This window comes from Ricinus communis, chromosome 2, assembly GCF_019578655.1.
Source record: "Ricinus communis isolate WT05 ecotype wild-type chromosome 2, ASM1957865v1, whole genome shotgun sequence".
NCBI classification, from domain to species: Eukaryota; Viridiplantae; Streptophyta; class Magnoliopsida; order Malpighiales; family Euphorbiaceae; genus Ricinus; species Ricinus communis.
Window position 1 is genome coordinate 5,915,441 of NC_063257.1, and position 25,042 is coordinate 5,940,482.

Genomic DNA, 25,042 nt, shown 5'->3' on the forward strand with positions numbered 1-25,042 from the left:
GTGAGTCTCAGTTTCGGACAAAACATTAGTAAAATCACAAGATAGGAGTATTATCTTTTTGTACCAAAATTGTATCTTTTAGAAACGGTTAATTGTACAACCGAACACTCTGTTTTCTTAAAAGGGTAGACTTTGATCTTCAATAAGACTCCCGGAGCATAGACAGACCGAAAGCACATCGCAAATTGCCAAACCCCACATGCAACTGGCAAAGAAAAACAAAAAGCCGACCTTTTGACTTTAACAATTTTATTTTTATCTCAAAGATTAGTCTTTTCATTGTTTAGTCCAATAACCCGTAAAAAGGAACAATAGCTACCAATTAAAGAATCGGAGCTTTGGTTTTCTCGACAGCAATGTAACCTTTGCGGGGAGCAAAAACAGAGGACATGATCAATTTGACGGAGAATTGAAAGCGAGCACCAAAAGTAGAGTAGAGAAGCACAACAGCATCATGACCTGAAGAATCACCTCCATTAACCCGCAAAGCTTGATTCTCTTATTCTTAGTTCGCTCCCTCGCCAATTTCATTTTCAAGTCTCCGATTTGTTTCACCATTAGATCCATCTCCTGCAAATTAATTTCAATCGAATCAGACATGAGATTTTTCGGAAATTAATTCAATCTTAGAGAGAAGAGTGTGAATTTAAACCTCGTCTTCACCGTTGATTGAGGTCTTTGAGTGGCGATTTGGGGACGATTTCAGTGAATGAAGCAGAAAGGCAGCTTTGGCACAGCGACGTGTTATTTCCGATCTTGCAGCTTCGTCTGTCATCTCCATTTCTCTCTTGAGTTTTTCGAATTGAAATCAGCCCCTGATTATATATGCTTTCGCGTTTCAAAAATGTTGGAGGGAACAGTGTCATATGTATATAAAATATTTGGAAAAGGTCAAAAATGTTGGAGGCAACAATATATATATGTGGATATTTGAAAATGGATATCCAGCTGGAATAGCTCAGTTGGTTAGAGCGTGTGGCTGTTAACCACAAGGTCGGAGGTTCAAGCCCCCCTTCTAGCGATTAAATTTTCTTTTTTCACTCTTTTCACCCTTAAATACAAGCCCTCCTTCTAGCTCTCTTTTCACCCCTTAAAATTCCAGTAATTATACTATGATCCCGGTATTCTATACACCTAAGCTAATTTTATTTATAGACATATTGTATTTTTGAAGCTTATCCATATTATACATTTATATATATGAATTCTACCTCTTAATATACATTACATTATAGCAGCTTCTTGAAGTTTATCCATATGATACATTTATATATATTTTGGATATATATGACATTTAGTTGAAGAAATGTAGGTTACATTGACTTTTGGTTTCTTTTTTACAACGAGTCTAACTAGTGTATCTCATATAATTATACTAGAAATATCACAATTATAAATATAAGTTTTTATTTATTTTTTTCCTGATCGAACCTCTTAACTTTATAGATTAAAAAATATATAATTTTTAAATTTTCTGATACAACCAATATAATCATATCAAATAAGTGATACGAGTAATAAGCTCCAATTAAAATGATCAAATCATGACAACTTTTTATTAAAATCCTCAAATAATAATGAAATAAATAAAAAATAAAGAATCAGTTTCAGCTCAAATGATATATTGTTTATATTATTATTATTGTGGTGTTTTATTAGCTTGAAACAACATTCTATATTATTATTATGTTTCAAAGTGTGCATTATTATGCATTGCTGGAATAGCTCAGTTGGCTAGAGCGTGTGGCTGTTAACCACAAGGTCGGAGGTTCAAGCCCTCCTTCTAGCGTTTGTATTTTCATTTTTCATCGTATTGTACATGGTTATTATCAGTACATTTTTTACAGCTATTCGACATGGAATTACAACAAATTGCCTTGTCTTACAACATTTACATATGATATCAACACGATCATTTACCTGGCATTCGCTTGTTTCAGCATATAGGAGAACCTCTAGGACTATAATTTTAGTCTTTTTTTTGGGAAGTCCTGTAGGTAAAAGGATGGGAGTTTTGGTGTTTTAAACGGATTTTTTTTTTCCTTTTTTGGGAAATCCTGTAGGATTAGATGATGATATAAATAGATGGGAGTTTTTGGTGTTTTAAATAGCTGCAAAGAAGGGTTATTTAAAAATGTTTTTCTTTTATATTCAGTATATCAAATAATAATTGTACAATTCATTTCAAATGAATGAATATTGTGTTTAGAATGAATTACAATAAAAGAAATTATAGAGAGAAGATATGAGAGAAAATAAAATGAAATATTAAAAAATTAAAAAATAATATTTAAATTTTATAAAATATATTAATTTACTAATGTTATATTTATTTAAAAATTCATCTATTTCAAAATTTAGTTTAATTATAACTTATTTTACAAATTTAATCATATGTAATTTTAAATAGATTTTTACTTCAATTAAATGCATAAATTTTGAATTTGAAAATAAATCCCATAAAACTTTATAGGATTTATCTCAATAAAATGCAATACTAGATTTAGTTGATAATTAATGGTAGAATTTATTTATTTTTACTTGATTTCTGGGATGGATATATAGTTACATGATATCTTGATAAGCATCTTTATATGGTAGTGCATAATGTTGGAGTACGCCTATGCTAAATCTCACTAAGTTAGTCCATGATACAAAGTTAGTTAACCCCACATTCCTCATTCTATCTCTCTCTTTTTCGGCAGCTTTTTTTGCTTTTGATTTAAATATGGAATTTAAGGTAAATTAATTAACACCTTGATCAAGAATCAAGATCACTTGACGAATTCTAACCTTGCTATATGATCAGATGAAAGGGGACTGGGGTTTTTGATCGATTCTTGACTCACTAGCTTGCTAGCACAAGAGGCTAAACCTTTGCTTGAATAGCTTAGGAGGGCTCTGGTCTGGTGGGTGCATGAATTTGCAGTTAGGGCAGGCAGGAGATGACTTGCAAAGCATCACCAACATATGGCACCTCGTGCATACAGTCGCTACCATCTCTTCTTGATCCCCTTCAACTATCCAAGATGGACATCGCTTAATAGTGCCTTCAGAACTCTTGTCTTCTTTACTAGAATCCATGAACAAATCGCCAAAACCTTGTATGGAGCTAGCAAGACTATGGTCGTTTGCATTGTTTTTCCTTTGCGACTCACATGGCTGCAGGTGTAGCTCAAGGTCTAAGCTCATATGGCCAGGACTTGGTGGCTCTGGACTTCTCCTTGGATCCCTTGATGTTCTTTTCTTGGTCCTTGTATTGTAGAAGTGTATCTCCCCCGACTACATGCAGTAGAAGATAACACGCTTATATATTATAGATGGAGTAATCTTTGTAAATTGTGATTCTTCTGAAACTTAAGTGAATTTATATATATGTAAATATATATTTGTCATACCTGAATATCGAGGCACTGTTGCCACTCCAAAGGCAGCGGAGTCTCGAGTTGTAGCTCAATTTCAAAGATGGGTTTTGTGTTTTGATTAGGTGGCTTTGATCTTTTCTCAAAAGTCCCATAAGTTTGTGGCTCATCCCACTTTCTCTTCTTTGATGAATTATCAACCTCCGAGATAATTGTCTCTCTTCTATTTGGAGAGGTGGCTGCAGCTTGAAGGGAAACCATACCTTCAATTCTCCACTATATCTCTTTCACTGGCTACTGCTATTGCTTGTGTACTTGAATGATCTCTAAGGTGAAATGTTACGGGTAGTTATATAGGCTGAGTTAGGCTGCTGTATGGTCAGTCACATTACTGCAAAGCAGAATCTTATAGGGCAGTTTTGAAGGCAAAGGCCCTACATATATATATGACTTGCTATCCAAGTTGGCTCTTCAATTACTACACAGCTCCAAGCTGATCCCTGAGGCTTCTATATACAAATATCAACTCTCTTCATTGTCATCAAAAATTTGAAAGGTGAAGGTCTTAGTTCAAATCTCATTTTTACATTAGGTGAGATTCCACCTTTATAAGGAATATAAAAAATGACAATCATCTAATATATAACTCATGACCCATTGAGCCTCAAATGAATTAAGAAATTCCTATAGACCATAGGCCTCATTCACATATGTTGAATGATCTCTAGAAAATGCACGAATGCAGTAAAAATAGTACTTTTTGTTTTTCTTTATATATCATGATGCTAGATTGATTATCATAAAAACTTATTATTGCTCGTTTGTTGTTACAAATTGATTTATAGAGTCTAAAGTTAGAAGGAAGCCAAGCCAAAAAGGTAGAAGCTGAAACCTAGAAGCCATATTAGTTGTTGTTGGTACTACTAATTTAATTAGAGGCGGTGAGAGAAGGGGAAAGGGAGAGGTGTATGGGAAGAGAAACATTAAATGTGGAGAGTCTGTATACAGTTGAAGCAGCTCTTGAATGCTTTTATAGATCTTTAAAAGACAAAAGTTCATTTTGGCTCCTGAACTTGTATCCCAAGGCCATAAAAGGGCCAAAATGAACTTTTGCACCAGAAGAATCCCCAAAGTTTCATAGCACCATTTAAACTTAGCTATGTTTGTATTCGGGTATTTAATTTGATTTTGGGTATATGGATATTTGGGTTTTGAAGAAGTTAATTATGTTTATGAGAGAAGCAATGGCATGGAGGTGTGGTGGAATTGATACGTTAATTTATAAATAGAAAATTAAAGTTATATATACATAAAACTAGGCTTAATAATATAAGAATATTTTAATCACAGTATTAGTAGCGGTTGTGATATATTGTTATAACTTAATTAATTTGAATATGATAATTATGGTTTAGATTCACTAAAATAGTCATATTATCTTTTCTTATTCATTCAAGAATATAATAAACCATGTTTTATTTATTAAAATAGAGGTAATAGAGGTTAGGGTTCGTTTGGTTCAAAAGTTCATTTGTGGTCCTTTGTTGGTCTTGAGTCACAAGATTAGGAGGGTGCGATCTATAAAAAGATCAAAACTCCAACTTCCGCAATTAGAGCACTCAAAAGAACTAACACTTTAAAAGCTTTCAACACCCGCCTCAGCTACATATATTAAACACAAAAACCATCCCATGAATTGCACCCAATTAATCACTCCTCTCCAGAAAAGCTTTTAAAGCTCTCAACACCCTTCTCAGCTATAAAATCAACAACCCATGTTTCAAGTGCTCAAATTTATTAATATCTCTCTCCCCTTTTAATTATTTCCTCTTCTCTTCTCAATTTAATCCCTTCACCCAAACTTTCAGAAATTAAAAGCCTCTTATTTTAACCCAAAAAAGATATTAATTATTTTTTATTATTAAAATTCTGCTTTGACCAAGAAAAGTAATTTAAAAAGAATGGTACGTGTTATTAATTACTCAAATAACCATGACTTCATACGATGTCATGGCTCTAAATAATTAAGCATATACTTATAGGGGTTTATTGATGAATGCTTGCATTCATCTTTCCTAGGTGATGCAATCAAGGATGCATCTAAGTCAACTAGCATGAATCCACTAGCCTATGGAGGACCAATGACACAAGCAATGAGTAAAAAGTTCAAGCAAGCCTTAAATTCTTACTTGGAGCATGTTTTGAAGATGGCTAATGATGGTGCTTTTAATGAAGATAACAACACCTTGAAGATAGTGACATTAATTGCTATTAATGAAGCTTAAACTTCTGGTCATGGAACAAAGTCAAGGTCAAAGATCAAGGATTAAAGTCAACAGGTTTTCCTAAGGTTTCTAGAAGCATTAGATGTCTCACCTAACCCTAGGGCAGTCACCACTTATGCTTAGAGAAGGAGGCAGCCGCACATTAGAAGTTTTTTAGGGTTTGATTCTTTATTGCTTATCTCTTAGTCCTTTTTAGGATTAGAATCATTTCAAGACTCTATAAATAGAGCTATGTATTTCGGCTAAAGCACATAAGATCAATATACATTTCTGAATGAAGTTTTATTTGAGTTATTAACTCTTATTCCTTAAAGTGTTCCTTATTGAATTTCTTGAGATTAAATTAACTTGTTTTATTTGGTTTCACATCTACATGTTTGATCAATCAATTAACTTTTTATTAGTTTCTTGAGTTGTTTGAACATTCTTCATCTATTTATAACTAAAGGGCTTAATAGTTCTATTGCTAATTTTGTTAGTTCCATAATTAATTGCAAACTTTCAAGATTTTGGGACGACAAATTCGAACTTATTGGTAAGGGTGCTTCCTCTTAAATAGGGAGAGCGTTTATCAGTTTGATTTTCTCAACATTACTTATCTTGGTGTTTGAACGTATCCGGTTCGAGTTCGTATCACTAGAACTTGAATTGAATCATATAATTTGGGGAGTTATGAATGATCATGATTTACGACGATTTTTTGATTTAATTGTTAATAGGATATGTCGCGTTTGGTTTTATATGGAGTTATGAGTGATCAAGTTTTAAAGGAATAAATCCAGGGCAGGGCTGATCAGGTGATATGTATCAATATTAATTGTTGTTCCTGTTCCATGGGGTCATTTTAATCCTTTCTGCGCAACATCTTGATTGTGCCTAAGCAGATAGTATATATCTATGTCTTGAATGCAGATTTCTTGCTGGGGTCATGCGCCTCTGGTCTTGCCCTTTCTGCAATGATGCGTTCTAGATTCTACTGCATCTAGAATATGCATTTTGCTATGCTTAAGCTGCTGCATTTTTTTTTTTTGTTTCAACAGGGAAAAGAAAAACAAAAATGATCTTTGTGGTTTTAGTGTATTTGTCATGGAATCACGATCTTTTAGGGTTTTTTTCTTTCAACTAATTATCGAGCTAAGTAAAGCTGATTAGTTTTGAATAGTATGCAACTCTTTGACACGCTTGTTCTTTCTTTCTTTTTTTTTAATTAAAAAATTAGTTAAAGAACGTCTGTCATGATTAAAAGAACTTATATTGATTAATATATTTATGAATATTGTATCGGGTATAATAAATTAATTTCTTTGTCCTTGTTATAAAAACGAGGATTAAAATTGGTCTATCGACCTAATATTGTTCTTCTCCCCTTTCCCCATAGTTTTACTTTCAATTCAACCATGCATGAGGATGATGAAGGGCAGTCAAATGAGAATTTAAAGCTGAAAAGGAAAGGCCAAAGTCATTGAATTATATTTAGAGTAAGTTACTTAATTTGATAAAAGATCTAGCATGTGCATATAAGTTGTGTACTTAGCCGAATTTCAACAACCGAATATAAATTTGCTGAGGGGCCCCTTAAAAACAGACAACAACTCAAGATCACATAAATTATCAACCTATTTCATTGCTAGTAATCGAAGGAGTATGACACACACACAAAAAAAAAAAAAAAAAAAAAAAGAGTTTGTTCTTTAGAAACCTTGGGCATTTTCTGGGTCATTTACGTACATAACCACCATAGTTAAACACTGAATTTGCTGGAAACTAAGAGAAGAAGAATGAAAAATAACAATACAACTATATTAGGAAAATCTAACACTAAATTGAACAGATAATAGGGACCAAAATGTATTAAAAGCATGGATAGAGAAAAGAAAGGGGTTCAAGAATGCCTACCTACCTTCATTAATTCATCTTGAATTCACTTAAATGCAGACTTCAAGTATGACCATTCAATTGAATTGAAGCACCAACACCTCGCTTTCTTCAACATCTTCCCTTCTGTTAAATGCTCCCAACCCACCTCTTCTTCCTTTCATTTATGTTTTTCTTCATCTCTCTTTATCATAATTCCTCTCATTTCCATAGCATGCATATAGGTCTGTAACATGGAAAAATCTACTTATTTATCACCATTAATTAAGTGGGACTATTGTTGACAGCAAAAATTAACTTAACAAGTGCATTGAATTGTACATTACGTTCTGAAGCGACAATCGGGTTGGTCATACCTGCATATACTGGAAGTCTTTTAATAAAATGTTAGTGACCTTACACCTTATTTTCAATAATGAAAATTAGTTCTATAATTGAGATCCGACTACAGTTTTAACCTTTAAATTTTACCATCTTAAAAATAAATGAAGGCTAATTGAAAAAGATTTGGAGTGTTAAATATCGTATACAATTAATCTAATAATTGCTTCACGATGATCATAAAATTATACAGTTTCCATGTTTATCATATTGGTAGAAGTTTTGGTAGTGTCACTTAAATGCCATACCAACAGAAGAAAAAGAGAAGGGGCCGAGAAAACTATATCTCCCTAGCAAAGGTACGATTTCCTCCCATCTATGGAAAATCATTTATGTATCCATAGATCATCATCAACCAATTCACTGCAACAATACATTAATTTAATTTATTTATGTTGTTGATCAAGTATAGTTATGTTGAGTGGGGTCACTTTTAGGTGTAGAAGATCTATTACGTGGGTCCTATCTTTCTCTATTCGAACTGTAGAAACCTGGGCAGTTAGGATGGCAGATTACAGTCAGGATTGATGGTTATTTCTTTTTATTTTGTTTCGCCATAAAGAGGCACTTATATATTCATATGCTTGCCACGAAGCCATCCCCTCTCCATACCAGTACAGTTCATTACTTCTCATTGTATTTTCTTTTCTTTCTACTTCAATATTATCCAAACCTTTTAAAGCTGATGACGTATTAAAAATGAATTAATTGTAGTCATTACTATGATAAGTGAGAAGAGACTTAGCTACTGGTCTAATGACGTAATATGGTTTCATTATTAATGGTGGTCCTTTTAAGCTTAATACATATTATCTGATTTGTTTATTACCAATAGTTGAGGCATTGAGTTAAGTTCAATTGTCTCATTTTTAAATGTCATTAATGCTGGAATATCTTAACATTTTCTATCAAACTTAAATCTTAGAGGAATTAAGAAAACTATGTAATTGAATATATATGAGACCACATGATAAAATATTATTTACTCGACAAAACAATTAAAGAGACTAGTGTTTCTTTTTCTTTATGATTAATAAAAGGAAAAACGATCCCAGATACCCCAACCTTTAACCATTTTTGTGAATCTACCCTCACTTTTAAAACGTATCAATTTGGTCCACCATGTTTGCGTCTTATATCATTCCTACCCACCCGTATTTTGGCGTGTGCCAGTAATGACACGGCGTCCACACGTGGCTCCACATGTTTGTCTATGTGGCTGAGCATAATGAAGGACCTCAAAACTCACCGTTTCGTCCTAACATTTCCCCAATTCTTTTTCCAATTCTAATTTCTAGGGTTTACAATTTCTAGGGTTTATTTGTTAACTAAATGCTGCAGTGTTTGTTAATGGGAAATTTTGCAAGAATCCAAATCTTACCGTAGCTGAAGACTTCTTTTTCTGGATTAAACATCCCAAGAGATACTGCAAACCAAAATGGTGTAAATGTCACTCTCTTAAATGTCGATCAAATTGCAGGCCTTAATACACTTGGTATTTCTCTTGCTCGTCTTGACTATGCAGCAAATGGTGGCTTAAACCCTCCGCACACTCACCCTCGAGCAACAGAAATTCTTGTCGTCATTGAAGGAACTCTTTATGTCGGCTTTGTTACATCAAACCCTAATCGATTAGTCTCAAAAGTGCTATACCCAGGATATGTTTTCATGTTTGCAATTGGTCTGATTCACTTCCAGTTCAATCTTGCAAAGACGAATGCAGTAGCTTTTGCTGGTTTGAGCAGTCAGAATCTCGACGTCATTACTATAGCTAATGTAGTGTTTGGACCTAACCCACCTATTAATCCTGCTATTCTGGCTATTTAGCAATTGGTGTTGTTGGAAGTTATTAGTTGTATTGTAATTGTAAACTCTAGAAATTAGAATTGGGGATAGAATTGGGGAGAAAACGGTAAGTTTTGAGGTACTTCAATGTCCTCAGCCACGTAGACAAACATGTAGAGCTATGTGGACGCCATGTCATTAGTGGCACACGCCAAAACGCGAGTGGGTAGAAATGATATAAGATGCAAACATGGTGGACCAAACTGATACGTTTTAAAGGTGAGGGTAGATTCGCAAAAACGGTTAAAGGTCGGGATATCTGAGATCGTTTCCCTTAATAAAATAACAATCCTCTAGCTCGTCTCCTCTTTTATTATTTTTATTAATTAGGGGTTAGCTATTTGTATAGGAAAAGAAAATAAAATCGTCCCATACCAGATGCTATAGACAATATTATGCAGACAACCTTCCCTTTATATAGGAAAAACCCTTGTTCTTATACATTGTATCAACAATTTAATTTAATCAAAAGTTTTTAGTTTGATTCATTTTAATTATTAAAATTTTGTTATATTTCAATTTAGTCACATTCATTATTGAAGAATTAGCATATTATATTTCAGTCATTCAAAGATGGATTATTCTTACAACATGCCATTCTCATAATTTCTAAGCTGACTAAATTGAAGAAATAATTGAATCGAATTAAATTAAAAATTTAAGTGTAAAAATTGATGTAAATTGTAATTATCCTGTTTTATGCTTAATTTGAACGGAACCTTCATGAAAGTTCAAGATCGTTGAACGGGCGAGTTGCTTAATTCCAACTCCCTGTTTATTTTTTTCCAACTTTCTTAAGAAAATGACGGCACGTTACCGCCTGAAATTTCCTTGATTGCACGTTTTAGGATAAATTTGACACATAATACTATTCTCGTATTAATTAAAAAGAGACTTGTGTATTTCTAAAATTTTGAGATCAACCAGTAGTAGGATTAATATATGCTGCTTAATTTTTTATAAAATGCAAAACAAAATTTGCTTTACACGTTCTCTTTTAACAAAAGGCGAGTTAGGATTTGGGTAAATTTCACATGTATTTCGACTGATTCATTTTCTCTGAGGAATTACAGGGGCATATATCTATACTGATTTTTGCTTTAAAAGAACTGTTAAGAAAGAAGGTAATAGCTACAATTATCAAACTGGAAAATTTATAGCGGAAAGCAAACCACCTACCATTTGAATGACAATGGTGGTTTGTGCTTTGAAAGCATATAAAATTGTATTTGCAATTCGCATTTAGTAGACCACAATAAATGGCCGCAGTGACTGGAATCAGAATTAATGTCAATTTAATAACTAGACAAGTCTTCTCAATATATATTATATATAATTGATAAGTTGCTCCTGCTACTATTAACTCGTCATGCATCACTAGTCAAAGGGTTAGGAATCTATCTAAACTTTACTGTTCCATCCAAAACCATCAGATATATCTTTTGCATGCAACTATTCAAAGGGTATAGTGGGTAAGAACTCAAATTCAACCCGGTGACGTGCACGAAAAGGAAGCATAACCAAACCCTAATTTTGTTCCAGTTGATAAATAGGGTTTGCTCACCTTCTTGTTGTCAGATTTCCAAGATTGATGGCAAACTGTGAAAGAAATATTCTTTTCTTTTTCCTTCTGAATCTCAATATCGATCAGATTAAGGATGTAAAATTGGGAGTATACACGAATTAGCTGCGGTACATGATTCTTGAAAAAGGAAAAAAGAAAAAAGAAAAAGAAAAACGAAACTTAAGCTTCAGCATAGAAAAATCAATAATACCACCACCATATACAAGGGTCAAGGGAGAGTGGTCCTGTGGTTGGTAAGAGCCGTTATTGGTGTCTCATTTTGCCTTCAGTGTTCTTAGACTTTGCATTTTCAGTACCGTTATATTTGGTCAACAATTTCATAGCCCACATTTTCAAATTTCAGTGTGAAGCTGATGAAATATAAAAAGATTACATAGTATAGGCAATAATTTCCTCAGTCTGCACTCCAACATAAATTCAAATTTAATCCCTTCATAGCCCTTGCGATCAATGCAATTAAATCAGGATTTTCATTTATTAGTAATTTAAATTCCTATTAATGATTAAACTTCAAAATTGAGAATTAATTGTAACTCCAGTTTGTACTTATTTTCTTTATTTTTTTACTCCTCATGTAACTAAAATATATAAAATGGCTTATTTTGCTTTGGGAAACCTCACTAAGTATCTATTCGTCAATAAGAGGAATTACTCTCTCCATTTTATATTAATTGTCTTTTCTTTTTGAAATTAAAAAAATTTTAATTATCTATCACTTTTATATATCCTATGCAACATTAATTTTTTTTTTTCTATTTTATCCTTATGTTAGAATAAATGTAATTAAAATTTATTTAATTTAGCTAAATTTTCTTATAATTAAGCCTATGAAATATATATATTTTTTAATTTAAGTGAACTACTAAAAGGTGATAAGTAGTATAGAATGGAGTGAGTATATTTAATAAATCCGAAATATCTTTTACATGATGTTATATAAGTGGGGGTTTGAATCAATATTGTTATATATGGTTTTGGAGTCTAAGTTGTCTTTAAAAAAAACAAAATTTTAAGGGCTCCCAGTTAATTACAGATCTAACAATTATATGGAAATGCAAAACAAATTCAAAATTTCGTTATACTTTTATAAGAAGAAAAAGTTGAAGTTATTTTTTTAAGAAAAAAAGAATTGAAGAGATTGTTAGAACTGAGGGATTTTATATGAATAATTTTATAAAATCTATAGATCTAGCTTAAACCCATTGTTTAGGAAGTAAAAAAAGGTGGTCTCATATGAATTTTGATAAATCTCTCATTCTCTAAATTTTTTTCACTTTATACGGTATTAATTTCCATCTATATAAGAGTGAGAGAGTGCAAAATACACCATTTTAAAATAATGATGGACTGTTATAATACATTTTTATTCTAATATTGTCCCTAATAAATTTATCTTATTCCAAAAGTATCTTTAACTTTTAACAAAAATTTATTGATTTTTATATTTAATTCAAATGATAAATTTTTTTTAAATTTATAAATTTTAATTAAATTTATAAATTTTAAAATTTTTCGATCCAAACAATGTCGAATTTCCTTTAGCAAATAAATAACTATCTTCTAAAAGAAAATCAAACTAATGGACATATAGTAGAGAGTTTTGGATAAGACAATTGCAAGCTTGGAAACAGTTGGGTAACATATGTTGCTTTATGGTTTAGGAAGAGCTAGCAGCATCACAGAAACATTTAATTCAAATCCACATCTAATTTAATATCTGAAAATGTTCAAACAACAACACCTCACGTGCTAAGGTAGTGAAATGATGAAACTGTTGATAGTGGTTTTAGTGATGACCATTAATAATTTTATTATTAAATTTGCGTTATAACTTGCAAGGAAAAACATGAGAAAATTATAAATATATATATGCCTATAGATCGGCTCATATAAAAAAAATAGACGAATTAAACAACTAGAATCTATTATCACTATTAAATTAAGTTAAAGTAAACACATCAGAATGGCTGATATGATACAATATTTTTGCGATCCGAAATACTTAGAAGAATAGTCCCCCGGTGTTTGGAAGGTTCAAGGGGAATTAAATTGTATATTTTTAGTGTAGAATTCGTCCCATCTAACATTGAGTACTTATTATGATAATTATGAGGAATTAAGGAGATGGACCTAATAAATAGGGGAAAAAAAAGTGGCCCAAGTTAGGTATGAATTGGTTGGGTGTAACTTTTAAACCTGCAACTTCACCTTCCAATATTGCTGGTATCGAGTAACCATCGTCATCATCATCACCTTAAGCTTTATAATTTGAAAATGAAACTGTATACCAAGAGAAACACACATATTTTTGTTAAGTATAACAGTTCAAGGATCCAACTTGATTTAGCCTACTGTGTTATTTAATGCCAAGGCATCAACATCTTGGCACTTACCCTATTATTAATTATTAGCACATACATTTTATCTGATCAAAACACCGACTTTTAATTGAGCAAAAACACGATTTTGCTTTTATGAAGAATTAAAAAAAACATGTCCATATTACATTTGTATTAATACTATTGCTTCACAATTCCAGAACTCTTCTTTGATTAAGTAGCCAGCTGCACTGATGCTGAAGCGGCCATTGACAGGTATGCTAAATTGGCTTTTAGCTTGAATAGCTTATGATAGCATAAATATCTTATTGTAAGATCTAGCAAAGTATTCATTTATAATGCTATCAAAAGAAAAGGAGATCCATATGCGATGATACCTGATGTCGACTTATAAGAATAGATTCACTGAATGCTTGCAAAATAAAAGGAAGTAGAAATGGATCAGGCTTTATGTCTAGAGATCATTTCGATGTTAAGTCAGTGAGTATTTGAGCTTAAGAAAATATATAGAAAATTGTGATTAAGTTACATGAAGTGGATGCATCTCTTTTGTATTTATAGGATTTGCTTCAAGGAATAATCATGCTTAAGAGTAGTGGAGATCCTGTCCTTTACATTAGAAATCATGTCTTTCTATATTTTCGAAAGTGAAGAATTTACGTGAGATATGTCAACCGAATTCTATAATAGGAGGCGCATTTCTTACTTCGCATGCATTTCTTAATTCAAATGAATATGTATCAATACCATTATTAAGAAAAAATTTATTGGATTGTTTGTTGATGTTATTTATTAACATTTTCTTCAGTAGATTATTGTTGGTGTGGTTTAATGATTTGGCTTTTGTTTTCAAATTTCTAGACTTAAAAAACTATCAGCCAATATTATGGTTTGCTTGATTGGAGCTTAATTGAATGTCAATGGGGGCATATATGAGCATCCGCTAAAACAATCCTCTTCGCATGGTGGACATTTGGATAGCTATAAGGTTCCAATCACAATCCTAAAATTGTTAACAGAGGCCATGCCTACAACCCATTTCCTTTAGAAAAGAAGGACCCCCTTCACAGTGAGCCAATTTAAGCTTAGGCCGAATGATGAAATGACGTATTTGCACCTTGAGGGTTAACCATATAGAATTACATTTTTCTTTTAATGACAAGAATCAATGTCCTTCGACCTTGAATTGATACCTAGCTAGGATCCTCAAGAAGAAAATTTTGATTAACAGTGCAACTTATGCTCGTATTTCCTAATTATACTGTGGTTGAAAGTAAAAGATAATACTAAAATCATTAGCCACGGCTAAAGAACAACGTAAAATAAAATTGAAAAAGACTAAATAAAAAATAAAATTTTATCTATTCTTATATAAAATGGATTAAACAAAACTTAATGAGTATTATATTAAAATAACTGCAATACATTTTATCTTATTTAAAATAACTACTAAAATGTAATAATATAATAACAATTAATAAAAGTATATAAACATGGACTCGTAACTATTAATCAAAAAACTTTTTCACAAAGCTATCTCTATAAGTGATTGACAAAGTGTTAATCTCATACTATTTTTTTAATTAAAGTCTAATATCTTTATCATCATTAATTGAATATTTTATTATTTTTTTATATGTTATTTACGAATTGATACAGGTCCGTTAAAATAAATCCCCTCGCGAGTCTAGCTCGGCTTATGAGATCGCCTTATTAGGAAAACCGATCTCTAGATCAGCCACAGAGGAGCGAAGAAGTTAGAGTTTCACCTTGACACTGCCTCATCCTTGCCTCATCCTTGGACATATAAGAAAGGATTCTTTTACGTGGTTATTTTAGGACCGAAGGTTTTGCTTGAGATAAGATTCATTTTCTATAATAAATGAGATATGTCGTGGGTAAACTATTCCTCTTAGACTATAAATATTGACAGCACTTGGCAGGTAAAGTCATTGTGAATTATAAGTCTCTATACATATAATCTTTGCCTCCCTTAAATATTAACTTGATAGTGGTTTTTCAAGTACCACACCTAGAGAATCCTAACTTGTTGTTTTGCATATGCAAGGTCGAAAATAGTTCGTAAAGATCGGTATACATGTCAAAATTTCTGATTTCTCTCACGAATTTTATCAAAATTTATTTTTAAAGAAAAAACTTCAAATAAATAATTAAAGGTACCGAAGTAAATAAAAAATACCAAACTGCTAGATAAATTTGTGCATTTGTATCTAGCCCTACCACGGGAACTAAAGCCAACCTGAGGACCATTCCACAACTTAGAGCACGAAAACATTGTACGTTTTCTGTAACTGGCTTTAATCACTTTGCCATTGTCTAAGTTAACAAAGTAAACAATGTCCCAAGTTTTGGTAGAACCTCATAACATAGATAACATGACTATAGTTTCTGGGATCAGTGAACAGCCAGTAAAGATACTATACAACTATATTCAAATTTAATCCAATTAATTAGAGGATGAAATGAAACAGACACATGAACATAAGCTCTGACAATTCCTTACGCTTCTGCAAGCAATCAGTCCACCGCATATGCACAAAGCTCTGGCTGCATCAACGAAGCTTTGCCTAACGATGACCTTGAACGAACCTGCGCCAGAACCAATGCTGTTCCAATACTTCATACACAAAATCCAGAGGAATTCCTCTCGTCTCTGGCAGGAAAAGTACGACAAATATGGTCATCACGGCAATCCAACCAGCATAGAATAAGAATATCCCATATTTGAAGTGACATAGCATGGTCAAGAAGGTTTGTGATAGGACAAATGTGGTAGCAAAATTTACAGCAACACTAATGCTTTGGCCTGTAGGTCGAATTTTCGTAGGGAATATTTCACTTGGAATTAGCCAACTCAAAGGTCCCCATGACCAGCCAAAACCAGCAGCATATAAGCACATTAAGACTACTACTAATATTGCATTGCCCTTGGATATTTGCTCAGTGCCAGAAACACCTGACGTGACAGCCAGCACACCTGCTAATGCAACCTTCAAAAAATTGCAACATATATAGAATGATTAATCAAGGAAGTTAAACTGTCTAACAAAATTTTTTAATAAGACTTGTTCTAAGACGAATAACAATGGTTTAGGAGCATACCTGACAAATGAACATCTGAGTTCCTCCAGCTATGAACAAGAATCTTCGGCCGAACCGATCAACCACACTAGTAGACACAAGGATTGAACCAAGATTAACTAATCCTAGTATTATGGCTGCCATTAGAGCTGAATCATTTCCAAAGCCAAGAGATTGAAAAAGAACAGGGGCATAAAATGCGATAATGTTAATCCCAGTTACTTGTTGGAAAAAGGGTATAGTAATTGACAACACTAGGTGAGGCCTATACTGCCTTTCAAATATGGTCATAAAAGATCCTTCCTTGGTAGCTTTAGCTACTTCACTGGACTTAATTAGATCAGCAATCTCAGCATCCACATTAGTGTCACTTCCTCTGACTTTAATCAGAGATTTTCTAGCTTGTTCAAGCTTACCCCGCTCCACCAGGCTAGTAGGAGTATCTGAGATTGAGAATGCACCCACTGTCATTATAGCTGCAGGGACAATTGCAAGACCAAGGGACAGACGCCAGCCCCAGCTGAGCTTGGCCGTGCCAAAATTTATGCAGTTAGATGTTACTACCCCAATGCCTATGAAAAATTGGAAGCCTGTGTTGAATGCACCCCGCCATTTTGGTGGTGCAACCTCTGACAGGTATATAGGAGTTGCCTTCAGTTGTAACGTATCTGATGTTAGTAAATTGATATATATTCAATAGTACTCCGAATATCTAGCTTCACATATCAGATTGAAATGTTCGTGAGGTTGGATGCCTAACTAGCCCGGCTCAACTACCAAAAATTGTCTTGAACATAGATTTTTTTTTTTTTTCCATTTTTCTCTAAAGGGCAGTACCATCCATCAAAGGCCGCTTTAGATTGAGAAGTGATTTTCTCTGATGTTTGTCCAATTACCTGATATGGTAAAAGTTCACTCACATATATAATGTATCGTCCTAGGTCGGGTTTGGTTTGTTTCTAAAGAAAAGAAAAGTATGGCAGCTATTCAAATTGGGCAGGATTTGCATGGACATAAAAGTTGCAAGCTCAGCCTCAAAATGTCCCAGCCCACCCAATAAACAGGTTTAATAGCCATTAAAGCTTGTTCCATACCTTGTAGCTCGTAAATATTCAACTCAATTTGCATATTTTGTAATTAGACAAGTTTGAGAAAGTATTAATTAACCTGGTTAGTGAAGCCAACTCCAAAACCAAGTAAAATACGGCCTAGGATGAGCATGGCAATGCTGGCAGCAGCACCATTGATGGCAGCACCAGCAAGGAAGGCGCAGCCACCTAGGACCATGGTGTTCTTGCGGCCCAATGTTGCAGTAACGCGGCTAGCTACAAGGGAAGCGGCTAACCCTGCTATGTACAGCGACGATGTGAAGGATGTTAAAACCTGACTATCATAGACACAATAAATATTTGTTTTGGCCTCCGATGCCTTCCTCAGTACTGATGGAAAGAATTTCTCGAGAAATGGTACCATTGTAGTTACACCTCCTGTAAATCGATGGATTCACGTTTACAATTATTGACTTTAGTAAGTAAGTACTATACAAACCAGGAGTTCGAAAATGACAAATCATCTGCAAGATATTCCGTTACACGAGGCAGCTGAATGTTGCAACTCAGGCTGCCGTTCCACGACAAGTACAAACAAGACATTGAACAACTTCATAAACATTTAATTTCACTTTTATACATTACGACAATTTCTATCTTCGATCAAATAATGGATGCTTGAAGAGACAATTTTTTTTTTTTTTTTTAAAGATGCTTGTCCAAGTAAGTTTACTGAGTTTTTTTTTTTTAATCGAAAATAACTTGTAGTTTTCAGTTTATTTCATCAACCATTGATGAAAGATACATATTTAAAATATTAAGTATTTGAATAATTATAAAATGATGAATATTTTAAGGTAGTATCTTTATATATTACTCCTCTAATTTTTACAATTAAAAAAAAACTTATTTTATTTATTTTAAAAGTAATGACCGATTATGCACCTTAGCACTTCTTCAAATTCCACATCATTGGTCACTATAGTATCCAATTTTTGAGAAACTTTAATAGACTGCAATACTAAAGTAGCCAAATATATTAAATTTGGTCGGATCATCACTTTTATTTTTTTAAATAGTAAATATAATTAACATGTTAATATATCAGCGTGTCGTATATAAAAAATTCATCTATAAAATGAAAAGCAAGTTATTATTACATTTAAAAAGGAGAGATAATCCCAAAGCTAAGTATTAGGCCATCAAGTTTTGACTTAATGATTAAACCCACTTAATTCTTAAGTCCATCTTATTCTTGACTCTTTCACTTCTTTTTTTCAGACGAAGAAGAGATATAATCCATTTTATAAAAGATAGAATTACATCCCAATCAGTCGAAGAAGCCAGTAAGATTGGCTTAGATAATTTGAGCAGAAACACTCATCAGCAAGGCTTTTTTAGCCAAACTATGGGCTACCCAGTACTATCGCAAGTGCTACTATAAAAGAAGCCCATCTTTACAATTCTCGAGGTCATTATTCATCTTGAACAATTAGCTAGGAACTCCTTTCTAGTTACCTTGCAAAATCTTTACAAACAGTTCTTTCTTACTTGCTGCCAATGTTTCTACCTTTCAAAATCTATAATTTCAGTCCATAAACAAATCTTTGTGTTTCTAATTGAGTTTGCATCCTTCTCCAGTTTCAATTCATCAACACTAACGCTCAATGATATTGAACCTGTGGCATTGCTTTTAAATTTTAACACCTAAGAAACGCATGAGATCTTCCTCAAGAAATTTTCTAAATAGAAAATATTTGGAAAACTATCCATAAACGAATTACTCTTTTGGCACAATTCTACCAAGTGTAGAGAATTAATTCCAAGTCTGATCATGAAGAAGAACATAAGAATAAAACGAAATGCAAAAGTACCTGAAATTCCGATGTCATAGCCAAAAATGAGGCCACTGGATGCAGCGATAATGCACGTAATCAACACTGACACTGTTATCTTGCCATTGAAGCTATTATCATGCCCATTGAAGGCAAAACCTCCCAAGGCCATTTTCTTCTCTTTCTGTCTCCTCCTCCAAAACCAAAATAATAACGATAACCATAAAAACTCTCAAGTAAAAGAGAGAATGAGTAGAGCAACTACCTCTCTCAATGTCAAATTCACATTGAAGGGAATATTTTTTATAACAAAAACTGCAATTGGTGGTAGGAGTTATATGTCACTTTCTAGCCTTTAATGGTGTGACAAGGAAAGGCGCATAAAAAGAAAATGAAGTTCGTATATTTTTCATACAGCTGCCATGGGTTACATTTGGTATAAATGCTGTGTGTAATTGGTCTTCTTGGGTCCTTTTATGCAAAGATTTCCTGTAGTGTTCATTATATGTGATTTTCAGTTGATTTTGTTTCTATATCAATCATTAATAATTAAATTATTGTTGCTTAGAGATGACAAACTTATTATTGGCCATTGTTTAAGATGATAATTTCATGTAAATTAATATATATATGATCCTTCTCTACTAAACTGATAATTGATGGTTGCCGGTCGCGAGGAAAATGCCTAATTTCCCCATCGTAGACTTGTGGTAGGTTTATGACTTTTGAAATTTAACTTGGTTTAATATGGAAGAAGGAATTAAGCCCAAAATAATATACAGAAACTAATTTTTTTGTAAAGTAATTAGTCTCTTTTATTTATTTTTCTTTCTTACTTTCTTTTTCTTCTTCTTCTTCTTTAAATAAAAGTTTTAATTACGAAAAGAAAAGGATTCTTTTTTTCATGGATTAGGCATTTAGCCTTGGAAAAACGGAAAGACTTATAATGCATTTAAAATAGAAATATAATATTACTTCTTTAATAATTGAAAAAAAAATTTAGATCCACCATCAAATTATTAGCTAAAGATTATTTTCATAAAATTCTAATTTCGATATAATAAAACAAAATTTTTTATCTTTCAACAAATTTAATTTTCGTTTATCTAAATTGTATAAAAAATAATCTTACAATGTGTTTAGTTAAGATATATAAAATTTATTTATAAATTTAAAGTTCATATACTTTGAATAAAATAAAAATTAATTTAGAAATCTATAAAATCAAATTTTTATATAATTAATTATAGGTAAACTAAATTCTAATAAAATAAAAAAAAATTAAATAAATTTTATATTAATAAATCGATATATTTCATAACACCAAAAATCTTTTCGACTTTATCATTTTTTCTTTTTTGTACTGTTTTTTGTTAAATAAAATTAATTCTTTATAAATTTCAATCAAATATAGAATTAGAAAATAGAAATTTACATTCTGTTAAACTTCAACCAGATAGCAAAATCATATAGTCGAATTGCAGCCACTTCTAACCATTTATCTCGTACGGTTTTATGCTTATTGACAAGGAACAATGAATAATACAAATTATAGAAGAATTCCCGTTCAATTTATCAAAAGATCCAAAAGAAACATCCGAGAAACATGAAAATAAGGTCTAACAATGCCTTAAGACTTGCTATTAGCCTGTCGCTGAACAAAATTGCAAGCTGTCCGATATCTCCCACCTAAACCGGACAATTAGCCTTATTTGCTGTTTTTCGGCAGCTTCCCTTGAGCAAACCGGCGCCAGTACCAGTGACTCTCCCACAATCCATTAATTGAATCCATGGGAATTCCTTTCGTCTCCAGCAAGAAAAGTGCGATAAATATGGTCATTATGGCTATCCAAACAGCATAAAAGATGAATATCCCATATCTAAAGTGGCATAGCATCGCCAAAAATGTTTGTGATAGAACAAATGTGACGGCGAAATGTACGGCAACACTTATGCTCTGGCCTGTAGGTCGAAGTTTCACTGGGAATATTTCACTTGGAATTAGCCAGCTTAGAGGTCCCCATGACCAACCAAAACCAGCAGTATAGACGCACATTAAAAACAGTAATAATAAAGCGTAGCTCCTGGAGATCGGGTTGGTGCCTGAAACGCCTACTGTAGCAGCCAGCACAAGGGCTATTGCAACCTTCATAAGAATGCAATATAAAATTAGAATCAATAAGAATATTAGATTTTCCAACAGATAGGTGCTAGAGTCATCTCCAATACTGTGTGAGACTTGGGATAACAATAGTCAGACGTTGAACCCATTCAACGGCGTAATGTCAGTATGAAAATTACTGAAGTTTGAGTGCCCAATTAACACAGATACAAAAATAATGGCCGAGTCGGAGCTTGGAAGAATACCTGACAAATGAACATCTGAATCCCTCCAACTATGAACAAGAATCTTCTACCGAACCGATCAACTACGCCAGTGGATACCATAATTGAAGCGAGAGTCACTAATCCAAGTATTATAGCTGCCATTAACGCTGGATCATTTCCAAAGCCAATTGATTGAAAAAGAACAGGGGCATAAAATGCAATTATGTTAATCCCCGTTACTTGTTGGAAGAAAGGTATAGCAATTGCCATCACTAGGTGAGGCCTATACTGCCTTTCAAATACGGTCTTAAAAGGTTCTTGAGAAGCTTTGGCTGCATCACTGTTCTTCGTCAGATCAGTAAGCTCAGCATCTATATTACTGTCATTTCCTCGGATCTTGATCAGCGCTTTTCGAGCTTTCTCAATTTTGCCACGTTCCACCAGGCTGCTTGGAGTGTCCGAGATAATGAGTCCACCTATTACCATTGTAGTTGCAGGTACAATGGCAAGGCCAAGGCAGAGACGCCAGCCCCAGCTGAGCTTAGCAGAGGCATAGTTTATGCAACCAGCTATTAATACCCCAGTGCCGATAAAGAATTGGAAGCCTGTGTTGAAAGCACCCCGCCATTTTGCTGGTGCTACCTCTGACAGGTAAACAGGAGTTGCCTTCATTTCAGAATTTGCAATATTAGTAAATATCGAACACTTCAAAGTTCTCGACTCCAATTTATGTAAGTTTCAAAAAGAGGTTTTAAAGGACTTTCATGATATTTCTATTTTAAGTATATTACCAAAAGGGAAACGATGTTGCAACAAAACAAAGAATACAACGAATCAAAGGCAAACATCAAACAAAAGGCTGCAAAAACAATGACAGAATCAGAGGAACTCGGACAAAATACAAAAATAGTAACATTTACAATTATCTGAGCTACTGCCAATTCCAAAATATGAGATATCTATTAACCTGATTAGTGAAGCCAACTCCAAAACCTAGTAACATGCGGCCAAGGATGAGCATGGTGATATTGGTAGCAGCACCATTAATGGCAGCACCAGCAAGGAAACTGCAGCCACCTAGCACTATGATGTTCTTGCGGCCCAATGCTGCAATAAGACGGCTTGCTAAAAGGGAGGACGCGAACCCTGCCATGTAGAGCGATGACGTGAATGCTGTTAAAACCTGGCTATTATATACGCAATACATATCTGTTTTGGCTTCTGATGCCTTTCTTAATACATTTGGGAAGAATTCCTTGAGAAATGGTACCATCGTTGTTACACCTCCTGTAAATTGATGGATTCATATATATTAGGAACAGCTGATATGTATTCCACCATGAATTATCATCGACTCATTAATCAATATGCCATCAAAATACGTACAGAAGTAGAATTTTACTGATAAAATGTTTTTGCAAATGATAGATTTCTGATATAATTAAATTAATTTCACAAATAGTACTACTAAATTATCAAGAATAAATAATGACTATGTAACAAATCATTTTTTTTATATGCTAGTCAAGTACCTGAAATTCCAATGTCATAGCCAAAAATGAGGCCACTAGATGCAGCAACTATGCCCGTAATCACCCCCGACAAAGTTAGCCTGTCAGACCCGCCAGCAGCAACTTCTCCCGTGGCCATTTTCTCCTTCCTTCTCTCTGAGTCCGAACATGATTCTCTCAATAACGATGAACATTTATTTTAAGATTTGTTTCATTTATGGAATTAATTGATGACCAAGTAAAGAGGAATAGTCCGAATATAAATAATTATTGAAGCATTTATATACGCAAAAACAAAAGTTTCGATATTCCTTACCGTACGTAGTCAGGAGTTGGTGACACTCTTATGAGTTTTATCCGAATACCAATTCAGTAAAATCCCACTGTTACAGTACGGATTTGATGCAATGAACTGCATAAGATTAAAAGAAAAGGAATATGATGGATACAAAGGAATATTTAGGTTTAAATCAATATCCACATCCTTTCATTTTTTTGGACATGGATATTAAGCTGGTAAGAAGATTAACTAATCTCTTTGATTCCCTCCTGCAAACCCACGTCAAAATGATTATTGATGCTTTAGTTGGTATATTAATTCTATGGTCTGGCAGAGATTGAAATGGCCGAAGTTACGGATATCTTTCTTTGGCAGTTTTGTTGGTTGAGATTGTGGGCAACGCTATCCAGCTAAATACCAATTTTTTAGTTGGGATTAATGCTGTTAAGAGCAAGTTCAGACACTTGTCTCCTCTAGCTTGGATTTAATTTCTTTCTCTACTTTTCTTGGCCATGTAAGAATTAAAGTGATCTGTTCCTCAAGGTCGTTGGACAAGCGTTTGGTACCGCATTTTCTACTGATCTAATTAATTAGCCTTCTTATTTACCCATCAATCATGTGGACGCATAGCAACAACACGTACATTTATATATGACATAGGCGAAAGCACTTTCAAAGTTAAAAAAAGGTAACTGACACGTAACAAGTAAAATAGGTATTTCCTAAGCGAAGCACTCTAGTTCGCCATATTCCAAATCGCCTTCATATACAACCATGACCAAATCTCAAACAATATGCAGACATACCCATAATGTCCGAAGAAATAGGCGAACTTTCGGAAACTACTCTCTATTACAGACTTCACTTGCAAAATAGTACTATAAATACTTAATAAAATCTTATTCACCCTGTAATACAATTTCAACAATTTATATATTTTCTTCCAGCTTTCTTTCAAATACTAATTTAAGCATCAAACTAGTTTTTTAGATACCAAATGTGGCCCTTCTAATTTGTCTTATGTCAAAGTTTGTCTGGATACTTTTTTTTTTTTTTTTTTTAAAGACAGAAGCAAGTTTTAGTTTTAGTTTTTCTTTATTATTGGTGTGGCCATGCGTCAGATCTCGTTCGTGTCCGACACGGTATTTTGGGAGGAAGAAAAATAAGTCTTTAGTAATTTAATCTTAAAACAAAAAATACTAGGATATTGATTGTCCAATCTTCGAAGTGAAAACAAACACCTATGCTGCTTATTTCAATTTATC

At 33.2% G+C, this 25,042-nt stretch overlaps 4 protein-coding genes, 2 non-coding genes and 1 pseudogene across 6 annotated transcripts; 3 read left to right on the top strand and 4 right to left on the bottom strand.

Annotated features, from left to right (window-relative positions):
* Positions 1-213: 213 nt before the first annotated feature.
* Positions 214-1,230, bottom strand: LOC112533946. The gene is made up of 2 exons (XM_025156439.2): positions 653-1,230; positions 214-570 (listed from the first exon to the last, which is right to left on the bottom strand). Exons 1-2 carry the CDS (start codon positions 779-781, stop codon positions 394-396), a joined length of 306 nt encoding a protein of 101 aa, XP_025012207.1. The 5' UTR covers positions 782-1,230; the 3' UTR covers positions 214-393.
* TRNAN-GUU lies at positions 948-1,021 on the top strand. The gene has a single exon. It is a non-coding gene; the product is annotated as a tRNA-Asn (tRNA).
* A 485-nt stretch (positions 1,231-1,715) lies between the features above and the next one.
* TRNAN-GUU lies at positions 1,716-1,789 on the top strand. Its single transcript has one exon. It is a non-coding gene; the product is annotated as a tRNA-Asn (tRNA).
* A 718-nt stretch (positions 1,790-2,507) lies between these two features.
* LOC8263066 lies at positions 2,508-3,970 on the bottom strand. The gene is made up of 2 exons (XM_002513869.4): positions 3,399-3,970; positions 2,508-3,282 (listed from the first exon to the last, which is right to left on the bottom strand). The coding sequence occupies exons 1-2, from the start codon at positions 3,621-3,623 to the stop codon at positions 2,857-2,859; spliced, it is 651 nt and encodes a 216-aa protein (XP_002513915.1). The 5' UTR covers positions 3,624-3,970; the 3' UTR covers positions 2,508-2,856.
* A 1,662-nt stretch (positions 3,971-5,632) lies between these two features.
* Positions 5,633-9,730, top strand: LOC107260853 (annotated as a pseudogene).
* A 6,100-nt stretch (positions 9,731-15,830) lies between these two features.
* LOC8263065 (sugar transport protein 5) lies at positions 15,831-19,952 on the bottom strand. The gene is made up of 4 exons (XM_002513868.4): positions 19,698-19,952; positions 17,942-18,261; positions 16,796-17,425; positions 15,831-16,683 (listed from the first exon to the last, which is right to left on the bottom strand). The coding sequence occupies exons 1-4, from the start codon at positions 19,828-19,830 to the stop codon at positions 16,261-16,263; spliced, it is 1,506 nt and encodes a 501-aa protein (XP_002513914.2). The 5' UTR covers positions 19,831-19,952; the 3' UTR covers positions 15,831-16,260.
* A 1,176-nt stretch (positions 19,953-21,128) lies between these two features.
* LOC8263064 (sugar transport protein 5) lies at positions 21,129-24,154 on the bottom strand. Its single transcript, XM_002513867.4, has 5 exons — positions 23,814-24,154; positions 23,519-23,653; positions 22,954-23,273; positions 22,026-22,652; positions 21,129-21,804 (listed from the first exon to the last, which is right to left on the bottom strand). Exons 2-5 carry the CDS (start codon positions 23,634-23,636, stop codon positions 21,367-21,369), a joined length of 1,503 nt encoding a protein of 500 aa, XP_002513913.2. The 5' UTR covers positions 23,637-23,653; positions 23,814-24,154; the 3' UTR covers positions 21,129-21,366.
* Between the last annotated feature and the right edge of the window lie 888 nt (positions 24,155-25,042).